The 19,101-nt window shown below is 43.1% G+C and overlaps 2 protein-coding genes across 4 annotated transcripts in view; both read left to right on the forward strand.

Moving 5' to 3' along the window:
• The window catches only part of wu:fa11c10 (protein FAM110A), a 28,226-nt gene extending 24,254 nt beyond the window's left edge, over nucleotides 1-3,972 (forward strand). For 2 of the 3 annotated variants that reach the window (XM_058643214.1, XM_058643213.1), the window contains exons 2-3: nucleotides 480-831; nucleotides 2,361-3,972. In XM_058643214.1, the coding sequence (XP_058499197.1) occupies nucleotides 2,371-3,771 (1,401 nt within the window). In that variant the 5' untranslated portion in view covers nucleotides 480-831; nucleotides 2,361-2,370 and the 3' untranslated portion in view covers nucleotides 3,772-3,972. Of the gene's footprint in view, nucleotides 1-104; nucleotides 832-2,360 lie in introns of those variants that run through there. The other variant, XM_058643211.1, reaches the window with a different exon arrangement.
• Nucleotides 3,973-15,377: 11,405 nt separating this feature from the next.
• nsfl1c (NSFL1 (p97) cofactor (p47)) overlaps nucleotides 15,378-19,101 on the forward strand; it is a 43,046-nt gene continuing 39,322 nt past the window's right edge. Inside the window, exons 1-2 of the mRNA XM_058642972.1 lie at nucleotides 15,378-15,431; nucleotides 15,953-16,146. Of these exons, the coding sequence (XP_058498955.1) occupies nucleotides 16,033-16,146 (114 nt within the window). The 5' untranslated portion in view covers nucleotides 15,378-15,431; nucleotides 15,953-16,032. The remainder of the gene's footprint in view (nucleotides 15,432-15,952; nucleotides 16,147-19,101) is intronic.

A 19,101-nucleotide genomic window follows, 5' to 3' on the forward strand; every position in this document is an offset into this window, starting at 1 on the left:
ATGTCAAAATTGCAGCTGTTTTGCCCGTTGTCCACAATCCCCCCCCCCCACACACACACACTCACGCACGCACACACACGCACACACACTCACCCCCTCCCCTTTTTCTCCCTTTTCAAAGATTTGAATGAAAACTGTGCCTCAGTGTTTTGTTGTGCTCAGAGGGGGGAGGAGTCTGATTGGTCAGGATCCCTCTTGCGGTGGACCAATGCTCGCACGCCTCCCGCCCACCGCCCCGCCTCCCGTGCTCCTCTGGGGGCTACCGTCCTGACGTGTGATTGGCCGGGGTGGGCGGAGCCAGCCGTGATATTAAAGGCTGTCCCGTCTGCTTCACTTCAGTGTTGAAGAGAGTCCACGTCTGTGTGTGTGTGTGCGCGTGTGTGTGTGTGTGTGTGTGTATGTGGATGTTTTTCTTTCATCACACGGACGACACATGATTCTAACTGAGCCTGGACACTGTTTTTTAAACCCTTCTCCAGGACCAGGACTGTGGGGGATCTGATCTGCTTTTAGTTCTGTGACCACAGCTGGACTGAAGTGGACGGTCATTGTGACGGGGGATTGTTGTCCACCAGACCTGCGTCCATCAGATCAGCTGCACTGTGGCTGACCGCTGACCCTGAATTCTGGGTCAGTCCTGAGCTAATAAATGTGGTCTGGCAGGACCTGATGTGGAATTTGACCCCGACTGACCCTGTCCGACAAGTAGCCTTCCACTGAGCCCACTCTTGGTTAAAACAGAAGGATAAAGGAGCGAGAAAAGAAAGGAGAGAAGTGAGAAGAGGAGCAGCAGCAGCAGCAGCAGCAGCAGCAGCAGCAGCACAGTCACCGGTAAGGAAGTTTAAGGGGATCTGGGAGCGAGAGAGGAGGAGGGGGAGGAGGAGAGTGGGAAGAAAAGAGAGAGTACAAAAGAAGTCTTTTCTTAAGCTTGGAGAGAACATGTGGCAGCTTTAAGACAATGTTGGTTCATCCACCTCCTCACACTCACAACACTGTGTGCTTGTTTCAACACAATCATCAGTCTCTCTTTTTCTCGCACATCATTTACTGGGAAAAAAAAGTATTTCTGTAAAATGCAGCAGCAGCAGAAGCAGCAGCAGCAGCAGCAGCAGCAGCAGCAGCAGCAGAAGCAGCAGCAGCAGCAGCAGACTCCTCACTCACAGCCACATCAGTCACATCCAATCATACTTTATTGTCCTCACAGGGAGTTTAGCTTAGTTTGGAAGCAGCAGAACAATACACAAGCACAGACAGACAACAACAAAGATAACAAAGGATGTAAAATTCATGGAATAGGAATACAACATAAGCAACAATTGAATTTAGTTAACATTAAACATCTAATAAAGTAAAGAAATGTGGGCGAGACCTAATTTTTAGACCAGTGAAGACAGAGTAAATCTGACAATGAACCTGATTCTCTGTGGAGGCGTGTGATAGACGTGTGATAGACGTGTGATAGACGTGTGATAGACGTGTGATAGACGTGTGTGATGAAGAAGAGCTTGTTTGTACATTTGCTCTTTGATGTCAGCCTGAAGGTAACAGCAGAATAAGGGTTGTTGGTTTGAACCTTCAGTGTGTTGTCACCATGTTCAGACTGGTGTCGAGCGGAATCATGCTGCCATGTCGTATCTGACCATGCTGTCAACTCCCATCAGCCCTTCAAAATACTGCTGACAGCACACAAAGCCTCCATGGTGTCGATCCTTTCTCTATAGAAGAACTCTTCCAACCAGACTCCACCTCCAGACCACTTAGATCCTTTACCTGAGGCCTCCTCAGCGATCCCTGCAGAAAATCTTAAAACCTTGGTGGTGTCACTTTTGTGTTCAGCTGACTGTACATTCAAAACACTTAGAAATACACAATCACCAATGTTCTGCTTATTATAACATGTCTTTAAATCTCTTTAAATCCATACAAATCTGTGTTTATATCAAAGGTAACAGACTGTTTACTTGACTGTTTATTAATATCGGTCACCTGTTAATGACGTCGTCCATCTGTTGTACGCTGGGTTTACGTTGGGCATAAATAATACTCTTTGAAACACTGTAAATGCTCCTCTGTGTTTTCAGAGGGAACGTCACAGTGCTTTTATTTTGAAATGTTTGTGACACACGTGACAGATGAAGTTTTTCATGTGATAAAAAAAACTGTAAATCAAAGAGGATCAGTGACTTCATCAGGAAGTGAGCTGAAGTCCATGAACACTGTTCTCTACGTCATCAAAATACTTTTTGTTTTTCTTTTAACTGAGAGAGAAACAGAGCCCCCTAGTGGCAGACATGACATACTGTGCATTTCATTGTTTAATTGTGTTCCATTAACGACGCTTCACTTCCTCTCTCCGTCAGCTCCTCCAGGATGCCGGTGGAGACGCTGCGGCCGTCAGACGGTCGCCTGGCCGGGGTTCCCTTCACCTCCTCCATGCCCTTCAGGATACTTAACAAGGGCCCCGGTTACTTCCGTCGCCAGGCTGAGCCCGGCGCCCGTAAACTGAGCGCGGTGGAGCGTCTGGAGGCCGACAAGGCCAAGTACGTGAAGAGCCAACAGGTGGCGCTCAACCGCCAGGCTCCCATCAAACCACCGATCATCCGCAAGCCTCTCGTTCCCCCGGGGATGATGCTCCAGTGTCAGGTCAGCTCTCCTCCTGCTCGCAAAGTTCCCAACTGCCATGCGGACGTAGAGAACCGAGGAGGCCGAGAGGGAGCGGGCGGGAGGAGAGCACCCGCCCTGAACTTGGACATTCTGAATAATTTAATCAACGACGTTCACGACGGACCGAGTTCCCAGTCGTCGTCCTCCACCTCGCCCTCCTCGTCATCTCCTTCGTCGGGAGCGAAGAGCATCAGCAGCAGTTTGTCAGCGGAGCAGGAGAGGAGCAGCCGACTGCTCAACCACCTGAAACCTTTGAACCGCGGCACTGCCACCACCTCCTCCACCACCACCACCTCCTCCTGCACATCCTCCCCGCTCAGTAACGTTCTCCGGACTCCTGCGGGGGAACTCCCCCGCCGTCCGCCCCCTGTTCCTGCCCGAGCGCCGCGCACCGTGGTTCCGGCGCCTTACAGTTCCCCCAACTCAGTGACAGTACGCAGGGTGGATGTTCGGCCTCAGGCTGAGATCAGGAAGCCACAGAGAGCCCAACTGAAGCCCCAGATCAGGCCCAGACAGACTCCACAGGGGCAGGTTCCTCACCCCCAGGTTCCACCACCTCCTCCACCCACACACACTCAGCCCCAGCAGAACACTGCCTCCCAGACTCTGCCCTCCTCTCCCGCTTATCTGCCCCCCAGCCCCATGCTGGTCCGAGCAGGTATGATCCCACCGGCCTCCCCCGCTTTCACCCGCATGTCCAACGCCAGCTCCAAGGGTTCAGCGCGTAAGCACCCGTCCTTGCACCGCTCCAAGTCGGACCTGAGCGACCGCTACTCGCGCGCGACGGCCGACCTGGAGCGGTTCTTCAACTACTGCGGGCTGGACCCGGGCGAGGTGGACGGCATGGGCGGCGTGGAGCGCTTCACCCGGGCCAACTCGGACATCGTGTCGGTCTCCAAGCTGCGCAGCGTCAGCACGCCCAGCTCGGAGTGCGGGGACGAGGCTGACCGTGCGAGGGAGGACGAGGACGGCGAGGACGGGCCGGCGAGGGCCGGCGAGCGCGTGCCCTACGGCATCTCCGTCATCGAGAGGAACGCCAGGGTCATCAAGTGGCTGTACGGCATCCGTCAGGCGCGCGACACTAACAGTGCCGTCTCTAACGTATAAACTCACGGGGGCTTGAAGGGACTTAAGCTGAACTCCTCTTTTTGTACGAAAACACGTGTCTTGTATTTCCACGAAGGCTCAGGTCAGGACAGACGGATGGATGGACGATACATTTCCCCCTCTTTTCTCTGTCACCTGATCTTTTAAAGCAATATTGGTATTTGAAAGCAATAATAGACTTAAATGATTTAAATGATGAAACCAGGTGATGTTTGCATTTGTTGTTCCTCACATCAAAGGTACTGTGTGTGTGTGTGTGTGTGTGTGTGTGAGGGTCGTCTTTAATTTTTAAAAAAGTCTCTTTAAAAAAAATAGACACATTCTTTTATACAATCACTTTACTTGGTTCAGCTGAATTCAAGGTCACAGCTCGAGCCTCTTGACCCTCGACGACTTCATCATTCATGGACTTTCAGTCCTCGTTCACACTAAAATTAGAGAGATCACTTGTGAGCACATGATAAAAAAAGGTGATTGACACCATTCACATTTGTAGTATGTGCACACGCACTCACTCACTCACTCATTCATCTTCTACCACTTTATCCTCCTCATGAAGGTCCCGCGGGGGGACGCTGGACAGGAATTTGCAAAAAATGGAAGTAAATGAGCGACATCTCCCAGATCCTGGGCCGATAAAAACCCTGCGAGAGTGGATTAAACACGAATCCACTGGTTAAACCAGATTAAACCACAGGTTGCAGCAAATTTATGTTGCAAACAAGAAACGTGGCACAGACAAATAACATGAAGAAGAAACACAGAGTTTGATTTTCAAAGGACGTCACTTGCAAAAAGAATTGATGATAAACATTTTGTCTCTTTGTTTATTGATGATTAATGAGGTGGAGAAACTGAAGAATCCTTGTGTGTGTGTGTGTGTGTGTGTGTGTGTGTGTGTGTGTGAGAACCACGATGATACTGTGAAACCTTCCAGTGACGCGTTTAACCACTGTTATCATACAAATATCTGTAAAAACGTAACTTTCTACAGTAAACTTCACCAAACGTCTCACGTTCATTTAACGCTGTGTACGTCTGTGTCACACGCTTCCTTCCATCAGTCCGTTTCCTGCGTGTGCGTCTGTGTGACGCTTTGGTTAAGTGTAGCATGAGAAGATTATTTTTGCATCCACAGAAATAATCAGCGAGGATAAAAGAAGGAAGACTGAAGCGTGCGTTCATGGCTTCATGACTTCATGGCTTCATGGATTCATGGATTCATGGTCTCAGGACTCGGCACACAATTGAAAAAAAATGGACCAATATTTATTTGGAAAATGTAATTTAACTTATGTAAAAGAAAAAAGTTAACTTCCAGTTTGTTGTGCTTTTCAGTGCAATCTGATCAGAGTTAGTAAGGATTATGTTGGGTTATGCTAAGCTAACGGAGGCACCAGTCACACGTGTGTGTGTGTGTGTGTGTGCGTGTGCGTGTGTGCGTGTGCGTGTGTGCGCCTGCTGCTGCTCTGGAGGGGACACTGTCGTGTGTGTTTTTGCCTTGTTTCCTGTTTTTGTCGCAGCAGGAACACAAGAGGATTGTGTGTCTCCTGCCGCGTTCTCCTCCTCTTCCTCCTTCTCCTCCTCCTCCTCCTCCTCCTCCTCCTCCTCCTCCTCCTCGTACCTGCAGCAAACAGAAGAATGCTGGAAAACGGCAGCAGCAGCTGTGACGTTGGACTAAGTGAGCTGTTTAATCCGGCGCTGGATGCCCAAAGAGTTAAAGTGAAGAAAAATGCTTTACCATGGTTGTATTTTAAACAGTTAAGAATAACAATAATGATGATGATAATAATAATAATAATAATAATAACAATAATGATGTTATTAATAAAAAAAAAAGGTCTAAGTAACTTCTTGTGCACTGTTTTTCTTCTTCACTTGATCGTTCACTTTGACGTCCCGTGACTCGGTTTTCTCTCAGCGCCACGAAAAACTCCTTTAAAACAACTTTAAATCCATGGAAATTGAGCAAAATATCAGAGAACCTGCCAGACACTAACATTCATCTCCCGAGAACGTGCGTACATCGGAAATTAAAATATGGTGTAAAATAATAAGTGTAATTTGTATAAATGTGTAATTTAGTGCTGGAAAAGAGAGAAAAACTTCTTCAACTTGAACCTTTAAAACCTTGATTTTGATATTTTAAATAAAAGCTAAATATTTAATACATGCAACGTGAAATAAACGCCCCTAAAAATGGTCACTTAAGGTTGAGTTGAGTTTTTTTTTTTTGCTTTTTTGAGGCAAGGCACATTTTGCACCGCACACCAAAATGTTGCACAAAGACACATTACAGCCTAATATTGTATACATGTATTCATACCCACTCAGTGTGTATCCTGGGCCTGTTTCCACATACACACAGCTGACATCTCATCTGGGTTAGAATCTTGACCGGGACCCTGGTCAGATGTGCAGGCCGTGAGTAAATTATACTTTTCTTGCACTGGACGATCGCTCACGGCACATTGGTTAAAAATCACTGGTGTAATTATCCATCCACCATAAATACGTCATTCACCAAATAATAATTCACTTATGTTGATTAGTGAATGTGTTGGGCTGTTTAAATCTCATCTCAGCCTGACACTTTGTTTATGCTCAGCATGAGCTAACATGGACACACACACACACACATGCATGCATACACTATAATCTTAGACCTGCAGTCTTTTATTAAAACTCCCTCGTGTAAAATCCTGGTGTGTGTCACAGACTGCAGACCCCGCCTTCCACGCCCTCGCTCGACGACCCAGACCCTCGTCTTAATTCAGCGTCTGCTCAATAAAAACGACTGGGTGTGAACGAGGTTCAGTCAGTTTACAGGAGAGAACGGTGTGTTTAAGTAAAACCATTAAAACACGAGTCCCTCACTGCAGATTTAAGGGATAATCCTCTTAAAACTGTAGTCTGTAATTTCATGCTGACCAGCTCCACACACGACTCTGTTTTATAGTGTTTAGATTGACGTGAATTTTACTGCTCAAAACACCCGGATTTGACAAGACAACACTTGTTGTCCTCCTCGGCTCTTGCTCTGCTGCTGTATACGCTGCACGAACTAGCCACATATTCTTAATCTGAAGTCAATTTTCTTGTTTTAAGGAAAATAATCTGTCAATGAAATAAACAAATACTACAGTACAACTATCTTCAGACTGTCCTGTCCCTTAACCCTTGTTTGCCAAGATCATTCTTTCTTTTTAGGCAAAAAACAAGATTTCCAGAACTGAGGCTTATTTTTCTTTCTTTTTTTGCCTTCAGTAGCTTTGAAGAATTGTTGCTGTTAAAGGCTTTAAATCTGCAATAAGCTGGAAAATGTGTGATTGTTGACTTTTATCTGCAGGTTGTTAAAATACTTTTGCTGCAAATCAAATGACAGAGTTTTCTGACAGCTGGACTGAAGCTCACGCCTCCTCCAGGCCGTGACCACCGCACACATAACAATCCCTTTACATCACGACATCGCTGTAAAAATCATGATCTGGCCGTGATTCAACGTTTCACTCAACATCTACTGGCTTTTGTAGCGTGTGTGTGGCAGGAGGATCGGAGAGGAGGAGGAGGAGGAGGAGGAAGAACGGTGGCGCGCTCGCTGCTGAGAGTGATAAATATTGCTGTCCGGAACCTGGGGCTGGGCATCATGACAGCAGCTGCCTGATCTCCCAGGCAGCTCTAAATAACAGCCAGAAACAGTGAGGAGGAGGAGGAGGAGGAGGAGCAGGAGGAGGAGGAGCAGGAGCAGGAGCCGGAGCCGGAGAAGGAGCGCGGCTACAGACACCAGCAGCTCACAGTGGAGGAAGAGGAAAGAAGTGATGAAAGAAGACAGAGACACACGAGATATGGACAGTTCATGTGATCATTCTATGACGAGTACAGTATCTGTTCTGGGGGGGGAATCACAGCTCACAATATGCGATATACATGGTCCACGATACCAATAATATCACCATACAATACGCTATATACATGGTCCGCGATACCAATAATATCACCATACAATACGCGATATACATGGTCCACGATACCAATAATATCACCATACAATACGCGATATACATGGTCCGCGATACCAATAATATCACCATACAATACGCGATATACATGGTCCACGATACCAATAATATCACCATACAATACGCTATATACATGGTCCGCGATACCAATAATATCACCATACAATACGCTATATACATGGTCCGCGATACCAATAATATCATCATACAATACGCGATATACATGGTCCGCGATACCAATAATATCACCATACAATACGCGATATACATGGTCCGCGATACCAATAATATCACCATACAATACGCTATATACATGGTCCGCGATACCAATAATATCATCATACAATACGCGATATACATGGTCCGCGATACCAATAATATCACCATACAATACGCGATATACATGGTCCGCGATACCAATAATATCACCATACAATTTGCTTTATTAATCAGAGTCATCCAGTCTTTGTTTTCTCAAACAAGACCACTGAGCTGTGTCACACGCGTCACAGTGAGGAGTGAAGCAGCTACAACCTAATACATTATTGAAAATAAAAAGGTTTTAAAGCAGAGTGGTAACAGACGTCCATGTTCTGTCTCCACAACACTTTCAGATACGTCAAACTAAACAAGACGAGACATGGGACGTGTCTCCAGTCTGCAGGACACCACAGAAAATGATAAGATGATAGCAGAGACAGAGCTGAGGTGGAGAAAGTTCAACTCATTTCTGTTTCCTGCACAAAACATCAAGTTCTCCTTTAAAATCTATCACAACATTTGAATGCAAGTCAAGTGAATATTGGGAGTTAGTTCACTGAGACGAGCTGTAGGTGGCGACAAATTCAGGGCGGAACTTGTAAAGACGTAAATAAAGAAGCTGTCGATATGTTTTTGTTGCTGCTTCACTTTATTATTGTCGGATTATTCGATTCTGTCACTGAATAGTGAAATGTTTCCGATATTTTTCCAGTGAACGTTTAGGTCGAGCTACTCGCTAAACGTGTTTACGTTTCATTGTGACGGTCTAGTTTTATACGATAACTGGAAACATGTGATGAAAAGACACTTTATGTCTTCAACTCACATGACAAACTTCTCTCTTGTTTTTTTATCCTCTAATAGTCTCATGGTTACATAAGTGAATCATGGACTTTTCTTCCAGGAACTGACATAAAGTGTCGAGAAACGGTTGAAAGGTTTAACGGCTCCAGCTCTGAGAGGCAAACACGTGTCCCGCGAGGATACGATGTCTCTGCCTGCTGCGCTTCCCCCTGTGGACAAATGTCTCTCTGTCCCTGTCTCTCTGTGTGATTCTCATGCACTCTGTCCCTCTGTGTTGCTCCCTACAGAGACCGTAGACCATATGTCCATATTTACTGAGATCAGCTGGGCTTTGGCACGCTGACAGAACACACACACACACACACACACATTCATGTACGCCAGTCTTAGTGAGGACCCTTGGTTTAAACAGTAGCATAGTAGTAGTGCTGTACTGTAGTATACGAGCACTGCTCAGCTCGGCTCGGTTTGGTATCTGTCACGTTGTTTTCCATGACTTCATAGTTCCTCCTCAACGTGGGCGGAGTCGTCATAGCAACGGCTGCAGGAAACTGCTGTGAAGTGTGAATTTCTCTGTGAGATGAATAAAGTATCTATCTATCTAAAGTAGTGACTTGTAAAGCAGTTGTTTTGGGTGTAACTGAATCATTAGAATCAGTCGATTAAAAAGATTTGTTCACTGAATCGTTCAGTCACTGAACTGAATACCACTGAACGTGGTCGGGATTCGGCTCGTGAATGTTTTCAGGGATTTTTAAGTCTTTTAACAGTTCAGCTTTGTTCACTTGGATTCTTGTGTCGCACGTCGCTCTCATGACTCTTCAGTGACGACACTCTCTGACCAATCAGTGGCCTCAGCTCGCTTGGAACCTCGTCCGAGCACCAGGTACCAAGTGCTCTCACTGATGGAGTCACGCTAGAACTCTAATGGAAATGCTCCATTATAGATATGATGCATTCTCAAGCCCCTTAACCTAAATCTAATTCTAAATCTCACCATGATTGTGAGGACATGAGGACGTTTCAGCAGGTCCTCATGTCCTCATGTGGCTTTTCAAGGGTCAACACTTGGTTTGAGGATAGAATTTGGTTTATGTTTGTGGTTTAGTTCAGGGTTCCAGACCTGGTTTTCTCACACGTCCACAGTCTTCACAAGAACTGTTCACACTTGGCATTCAAATGTGTCTTTGATGAATCTGCTGTGACCACATGAGACCAGATCTGGATTCTTAGAACCTTCTCGTCCTCATGGAAACCAGAACCTGGCAGAACCACATTTCTAAGGAACCGGTGAAGTTTTTATGGACAAGATTTGAAATGTTATGGTTGTGGGTTAGGGTTAGGGTTAGTTGTGACATGAACTGGTTCTGTATTTATCTCAGTTGTAGCACTAGCAGAGAGTTAATCTGATTATGACGCAGGGGCAGATGGGATCTCTGTGTTTTAACTGTATTTGTGAGTGTGTTCTTGTATGGGTATCTCTGTGAGGACCAAACAACAACATAGATAGAGAGAGGACACGTGTTCTGTCACGCCTTAGAAGAGCTTTTTCAAGGTTAAGAACTTGGTTTTAGGGTTAGGAATTTAACTGTAATGCTGGCAAACGAGTATGTGTGTGTGTGTGTGTGTGTGTGTGCGTGTGTGTCTGTGTGTGTGTGTTCCACTGGGACCGACTGTGTATCCTGTGGGAAAACATAACTGGACTGTCTGTGTTAGTTTAACGTGTTGTTGCAGAGCAAATGCCTCGCTCATCTTCTCTCTATCTCCCTCTGTCTCGTTCTATCTGTTCATCTGAATCACAACACACACACACACACACACACACACACACACGGCAGCTTTGCAGTTTTCGTGAGGACACTCAGAACCCTAACAGTGAACCTAACAGTGAACCTAACAGTGAACCTAACCCTAGACTAAACCTAATTCTAATCCAAACACCAAACCAGAAAGCCTGTTAAAGTTTTGTGGATGAGTTAATGTCGTCACAAAGATAGATTTGCTTGACAATTGTTCCTGACACACGCAGAGGAAATTAAAAACAACGCAAAGCAAGAACTAAAAAGGGGAAATTATTTCAGAAAATGTCTAATAAAAAGAGGAGAATTCCGGCTGTTTGTCTGAATAACATTTACACTTTAGTGTGCAAACAAACAAACTGCGGAACCTTTTCAGAGCTCGTGTTTAAACCAGTGGAATGACAGTAAAAACGCAGCATGGAATTATTTTTTCCACTGAACGTTTTTGCTGAGTCATGATTTTTGTCTCGCTGTGGTTCAGAGAAAAGAGACAATGATGGAAACAAGTCTGGTGTAAATCCAGTCAAACCAGTTTCTAATCCAAACTTTTATTTAACTTTAAGACACAGAAAACTAAAACATGTGTGTAAAAAACAGTGCGGTACTGAAACCTTAAACCTAAAGGTACAGTCCGGGTTATTTGAAGTGCGACATATAAAGTGTTCTTGTTGTCGGTGCCGTGGGAACCAACGAGAAACACAACAGCTGCTTCTTATGAAGCACACAAATCACGACAATCTATCCGACACTATAACACACAACTTAAAGGGATAGGTTGTTTATTTTGGAGTGAACATATTTAGCAGCAAAACCAGCTGCAGACATTGTGGGAACTCACGGAAAAACTGATTGTAGCCACTTCTGTAATAAAATATACTCCTGCCTAAGTCTATAATATCTTAAAGGGATAGTTTGGCCTTTCTTTTCTAGTAAAGTTCCTTGTCCGTGGACTCTGGTTCCTGAAGATAACCCGATGGATTTTCCCTCTACACAGTTCATCTTCATCAGTTTGAGAGTCAGACGTGTTTGGTTTGTTTCCCTCACTCACTCTGACTAAAACAAGTGAAACACAGCGACGTGTGTAGTGATACGAGCCAGAAAATAGTGCCAAACTGCCAAAGCATGATGTGACACTGCCGGGCAGAGGTTTTATTGTTTGAACGTGTTAACAGAACATATGCGTGCATGATTGTGGTTTAAAACATGTTAGTCACGTGTGCAAGAACTACTGTTCTCGGCTCGGAACTGAGGTGAGATCTCTGAACCAGAGCCTCGGTAAAGGATTTAACAAAGATGCATCCACTCGACTCCTGGGGTCAGTGTCACTGTCAGACAACTTCATGTTACTATCCCTTTAAGAATATATTTGCCACTTTATTTCGCCCAGACAGACACCGTCCGTCCGTCTGCAGCCAAAACAAAATCTCTGGCCTGAAGCTCCACAGAAAATCAGAGGAAACATGGAGTTTACCACACACACACACACACACACACACACACACACACACACACAGTGGACTGAGAAAAATCCCCGTCTCTGACCGACATCACAGCTACGTCACAGAGGAAGTTTCTAAATAAAGGGTCAAGGGTTACCTGATAAAATCCACCTTACTAAGTCCACAGTCTCTTATTAAAAGTGTTTCCTGGCTTTTTTTTGACTGGAAACTGAAGTTTGTGTGTGTTTCTTAAACCTCTCACTCTCACACACCAAACTCCACAGAGAAAAACAGCCATTTTCCATCCCAGCACACAGGATGATGTTGATCCACTGCTGCCTCCATCAAACGTGTTATTTTGTGAGTTGGTGTTTGAAATCCTTAGTTCAGATTTACCTCAGTGACACAAACAAACATGGTGAGACTGCAGGTTGTGATGAGTGGAAGAATTCCCCGTCTCTTTCCCAGTCGTTTGTTGTTTTGCCTTCATCAGCGCTGCATATTTCTACACTTACAAACGTGAACTGTCCCTTTATTGACAGCTAAAACACCATGAAATGACAAATCTACACGTTCATGTACAAAGTTCCATCACAGATATAAGACGTGTTGTGGCCCCTTTACTCTGACTTAACAATCACAACTAATGCTGACCCCTGACCCCTGACCCCTGACCGCAGCCAAACTTTAAAACATGTCTTTACCTTAAAATGTAGTCATTTACATTATGGGGACTTGAGTTTTCTCCCCATATGGAAGACAAGCCCTCATCATGTGACTGTGTACTTTTTATATTTTAGTCAGGACACATCATTGACATAATGCATTCCCAAGCCCCTTAACTTTAACCTTAACCTTAACCTTAATCTTAACCCAATTCTGTGTGAACAGATTTCGGTCCCCACAACATGAGTAATACCTGAAACACACACACACACACACACATATAAATAAATCTATATAAACACAGCATTTTTAACATCTTCAGTCATAATTCTGTTTCTGTTTGTTTCCAGTTAGTGTTTTCCTGTGTGTGTGTGTGTGTGTGTGAATCTGATGACCTCTGACCTGCTCTCACATCCACACAGACTCTTTTTTTTTGCCCCGTCTTTTCAGTAGATAAAGTGTGTGTGTGTTTGATAAGATAAGAGCTTAGTTTTTGCCCTTGGTTAAATATTTGCAGCAGAGACCTTCTAAGAGCTTTTAAAAAAGAGAAATTGGGCAATTTTCTGCAATTTGCTTCAATATTTCAGTCGCTCTTGATGCTCATGCTGTTGTAAAATGCAGCTGTTTGAACTCACCAATGATTCATGGTAAAGGAAGCGCTTGTTTGCCTTTGTTGTCCTTTAAAAATGCACAAGAAGTCATTTTGTCCCGCTGAGCAAAACAATAATAAAAGCCTGGTGAGACTTTGGTGAGATCACAGGAGACGTCTTCATCTCTGCTGCTGCCGCTGCTGCCGCTGCTGATGCTTCTGGTTGCTGCTGCTGTTGCTGCTGCTGCTTCTGGTTGCTGCTGCTGCTGCTGACAACAACAACGCAGCGTGTTTCTGCTGTAATTTATGATCCAGGTGTTGAGCAGGTTTAATTTCAGTAAGGTTATGTGTGGGACTGAAGGCGTCACCAGAAAGAAATGGAACACAGGACGGAATGATTGTGTCTTTAAAGGCATAGAGTGAAGTTGTGACCTAGTTTGTCCATCATGGGCTACCGTCCACCACTTAAATTCCACACACTGGACCTTTAATTAGTGCACAAACACATTTAAAACATGAGATTTGATGATGTTACTTAGGTTACAGAAATGAGTTAATGAGACTGATGATAACCTGGTCCTGGTTATGAATGTTGTTAGGTTCAGGCACCAGGTTAGAGTGAGTGTGAGATCATGCTTATGCGTCTGCATGTAATAAGTCAGACGTTTGGTCCTCAGGAGACGTTTGGTCCTCAGGAGACGTTTGGTCCTCAGGTTGGATTTCCAAATCTTGGAGCAACCTCACAAACCCTCACATGCAGTCGGATTCCACTTTTCTCTTATTTGTTATTGTTATTTGTCTCTTTTTTTCTGTGTTTGTAAGGGTTATAAGAAATTGGGTATAATAAATATTTCATTGGAAATGTGACCTAAAACAATACTTGCTCTAGCCTGCCAGCTAAGGTAATTATCAAATAGATAAACTGTGGTTAAAATGTGTTCTGTAGATAAACTGTGGTTAATATGTGTTCTGTAGATAAACTGTGGTTAATATGTGTTCTATAGTTAATATGTGTTCTGTAGATAAACTGTGGTTAATATGTGTTCTATAGTTAATATGTGTTCTGTAGATAAACTGTGGTTAATATGTGTTCTATAGATAAACTGTGGTTAAAATGTGTTCTATAGATAAACTGTGGTTAATATGTGTTCTATAGTTAATATGTGTTCTGTAGATAAACTGTGGTTAATATGTGTTCTATAGTTAATATGTGTTCTGTAGATAAACTGTGGTTAATATGTGTTCTGTAGATAAACTGTGGTTAATATGTGTTCTATAGATAAACTGTGGTTAATATGTGTTCTATAGTTAATATGTGTTCTGTAGATAAACTGTGGTTAATATGTGTTCTATAGTTAATATGTGTTCTGTAGATAAACTGTGGTTAATATGTGTTCTATAGTTAATATGTGTTCTGTAGATAAACTGTGGTTAATATGTGTTCTGTAGATAAACTGTGGTTAATATGTGTTCTGTAGATAAACTGTGGTAAAAATGTGTTCTGTAGATAAACTGTGGTTAATATGTGTTCTGTAGATAAACTGTGGTTAATATGTGTTCTATAGTTAATATGTGTTCTGTAGATAAACTGTGGTTAATATGTGTTCTATAGTTAATATGTGTTCTGTAGATAAACTGTGGTTAATATGTGTTCTATAGTTAATATGTGTTCTGTAGATAAACTGTGGTTAATATGTGTTCTGTAGATAAACTGTGGTTAATATGTGTTCTATAGATAAACTGTGGTAAAAATGTGTTCTGTAGATAAACTGTGGTTAATATGTGTTCTGTAGATAAACTGTGGTTAATATGTGTTCTATAGTTAATATGTGTTCTGTAGATAAACTGTGGTTAATATGTGTTCTGTAGTTAATATGTGGTTAATATGTGTTCTATAATGTGTAGGAGAATTCACTGTGTGATTTTTATTTGCTTCCTTTTGTTTCTGTAAGTTTTGGAAACGAGTGCAGTCAACATACAGATCGGTTTTCGATTATCGATGTCTGCTTCAGTCTGCGTGGGGAGCGCGTGGATCGATCAGAGTCACGTCGTGATGGTGTCTTTATTTCAGCCCGTTTAACAGGTAAGACCAGGTTTAAGCACGGTTAGTAATGTATTTGCATTTTAAATGTTATACAAATAGTAGATATTAGTTGTTTGAATAAGTTTGATGTTGGAATTCAGTTGCAGTGGAAGTGAACTTCTACTTAGCATAGCCTGTTGCTAGCAGCGCTGCAATTGTCACTGTTTTCATGTTAAATGTTAAAGATTGTAATTGTTAACAGATCATGTTTATTGTGCTATGTTATAAATGCTGTCATTTACATTTATTATTTTAATAATGTGTCATTGAAGTCGTATTATTAGCTTAAAGACGTTCTGTTGTATTTTTGATGACATTTGAGTCGACTTATTTTTCTGTTTTTATTATAAAAGTCATGTTGGCTAAAATGTTACAGTCAGTGTCTGAGATCTTTTTCAAATGTGATGCTTTTGTGAAGCATTTTGTAAAACTGTCACATCCTTTGTATCAGCATCACCGTCAGTGTGCCATAACTTAACTAACTTAAACTAACTCACTTGAATTATTTGACCTTTAACAAGAAAACACAAACAAAACAAACCAAAGAATTCCTGAGGGTCAACAAAATGGATGCCAAAACTACAGCCGACACCCCCATGACATGGCAACAAGTGGTGCAGCCCAGTCAGCTGACATTCAGGTCTCTTCAGAAACACCTTCAGCTGAACCAGGAAGAACTCCCTCATCATCATCATCATCATCATCATCGTCACAGGTAATGAAAGAGAAAGTTTCACTTTAATCTGTGAAACAAGTAAAGAAGTGAGTGAGTTTTTGGAGGCAACATTATCACGTGTGACCTGAACTATCTGAAGTTCCACAGACTGTGATGGTGAAGTGACACACTTGTGATGTGTCTACGATCTCGCTCCACATGTCCTTAGATCAACTTAGATTAATTTAGATTAACACTTACATTTGGGAAAACATGACGACGTAAACACAAGTTTATCCACGATCACATGACTCTCTGTCAGGACGAGGCAGTGATTTTGAAGGATTTCAAAATGACAACACTTCTTTTCGGCCTTTTCACCTTTTTTAAGTGACTTGTCTGCGTGAGCGTTTACCAGGGTAAATGTAGATCACTTTTGAAAGACAGTGTAAGGAATCTTCACGTGAGCATCTTTCCTCATATTCTTCAGGAGAATGACTTTTGCCTAATGCCATCATAGTACAGTTTGGCACAGAATGGTAGGGCCTTGGGTCAGGCTTGCATTTTGACTAAGAAACAGAACCTTTACTTGGTCGGCGTGGTGTGGGCTGTGCCGTATAACCTGCACCTCAAACTGAACCGCTCCACTCGGTGTAAACACGATAAAGGTGGAGAAACCTTTTAACTTTTCACATTAACGCCTTGTTTTTCCTTTAGTTAGACAGATATTGTGATGTATCGCAATATATTGATTATCACAGAATCGTTGTATCTTGATATTATTGGTATCATATCGTGAGGAACCCTGTGATTCCCACTGTTTTTTAAACACACTTTTTAAGTGCAGGTCAGTCTCTGCTGAACTTCTCTGAAGAATCTTCAGCAGCTTTGTTTGGCGTCTCTGGATCGCCTCCTCGTGGGGTCATTAGGACGATTGGTCACGGAGGCCTCGTGCATAGAGAGAGTGTGTCTGTGTGTGTGTGTGTGTGTGTGCTTTGTCCAGTTGTCTCTCAGAATGAACCGTTGGACCACAGCTGGCACTCGTGGTGATACAGTAAAGCTGTGATGAGCAGCTGTCGTCAGACGACGACACAGACGTACGTTTCTCACAGACAATACATGTCAGTCAGTCAGTCAGTCAGTCAGTCAGTCATCATCTACCGCTTTATCCTCTGCCAGAGGGTCGCGGGGGGTGCTGTGCCAATCTCAGCTACATCGGGCGACAGGCGGGGTACACCCTGGACAGTTACAATACATGTCATTAGGTCCAAAAATATGTGTGATTTGAATATGAATGTGTCTTTTTTTCTTTTTGTTTTTCATGGCAGCAGTGCTGTGAGTGTGCGCTGACGATGATGATAATGACTTTATTTTCGCATTCAAGCTGATTCAGGCTGTGATTCCCTGCTGAGACGCTAACGTGACAGAAGCATGATCCACTAAATGACCAGAATTCTAATAAATTCAACCCATATCTCCTCAAAACAGCCTGGAGCATCTATAACACACTTGTTTTTATATCTTAGTGAGGACACACCCTAGACATAATGCATCCCCTAACCCCTTACCTTAATCTTAACCATCACAACTAAGTGCCTAACCGATTATAAATAAATGTGTGACGTCGCTCACTCTCAGCTCTCGCTAATGTCCATGAAGCTGCTTCTGTGAATCGCCGCCACTTAAAGTCTCGACTGCTCGTTCGCTGCTTCTCACTCTTAGTTCTCACAGTTGTGCGTTTGTTGAACACACAAACACACACTGACGTGTGTTTCCTGCGTATGTCTCTCATGTGTCGTCCTGAACTAATGTGCGTGTCTAATTATTTCACAGAGAAACAACAGTGTATGGATGTTTCTGACGTCACCGCACACACACACACACACACACACAGACGCACACACACACAGACACGCACACACACACACACACAGACACACACACACACACACACACACACACACACACACACAGAGAATGACTCATGTTGTTAAACTCAGTTTCATCTGTAGCATCAAGTCCAGACTGCGTAAACACTGTGATGAGAGGCTGCACTCATCTGTCCGTTACAGCAACACAACGTAGGATTTTTGAAATCTTCAAATAATGACTCCACGTTTATTTTTATAGCAGCGTGAACAGACAACACACCTCTGTTTTGTTCCTTCGTTTTTCAGGATTATTTCTGAACTGATTCCCAGTGTTTTTGTGGCAGATTGAAAAGTATCTTCCCCACAAATAATCTGCATTTTATATTATGTTTTGTAAGGAACATACTTCTGTTTTTCAATGTTGGTTTAGTGAGTAACCTATAGCACAGTTAGAGCAAGAAACATTGGTAATACAAAACAGTATGTTAGGTGATAGACATTGGTGCAGGAGAGTGAGCAGCTCAGATGAGACTGGGTAACCAGTCTTCTCTTACACTTAGCATTTTAAGTTGCACCATTATACTCATTTATACAACCCTTTTATACGATAACTGAAGTTATTGTGTTAATTTATAAACCGCTCACTCTGCTGCACCAAACTCCATAGAGAAAATCAACAATTTTACGTGACAGCACCCAGGAGTTGTTGATCCATTGCTGCCTCGTTCACTAAGTTCAAATGCATAATTTTTATGACTTCCGTGTTTGAAATCCTTAACTCAGATTCCCTTCAGTGACACAGACAGTAGTTCAGCAGCTCATGTGTCCAACTGAGCTAAAAACGCTGATTTTCTCTCTGGAGTTTGGTGCAGTGGAGAGAGGGGTTTACAAACTTCAGTTTCCAGTGAGTAAAGGTTGTTTAATGGTGAGATAAAGCAGTGAACATGTTCTTAACGTGTCATAGTTAACCTGAGAATCCTTTTTTATTATTATTATTATGTGAGCCTTTGGTTAGAGGGCTAAAATCTGTTTTCCCTTGTTTCTCCACTGAAGCTGATTCCCGATTTATTACGTGTCAGTACTTCATACAACCACACTGTAAAAAAAAAAAGAAAGTGATTCCATTTTAGCACAAGTCTTCTTA

The sequence above is a fragment of the Solea solea genome, chromosome 11 (genome assembly GCF_958295425.1).
Source record: "Solea solea chromosome 11, fSolSol10.1, whole genome shotgun sequence".
NCBI lineage: Eukaryota > Metazoa > Chordata > Actinopteri > Pleuronectiformes > Soleidae > Solea > Solea solea.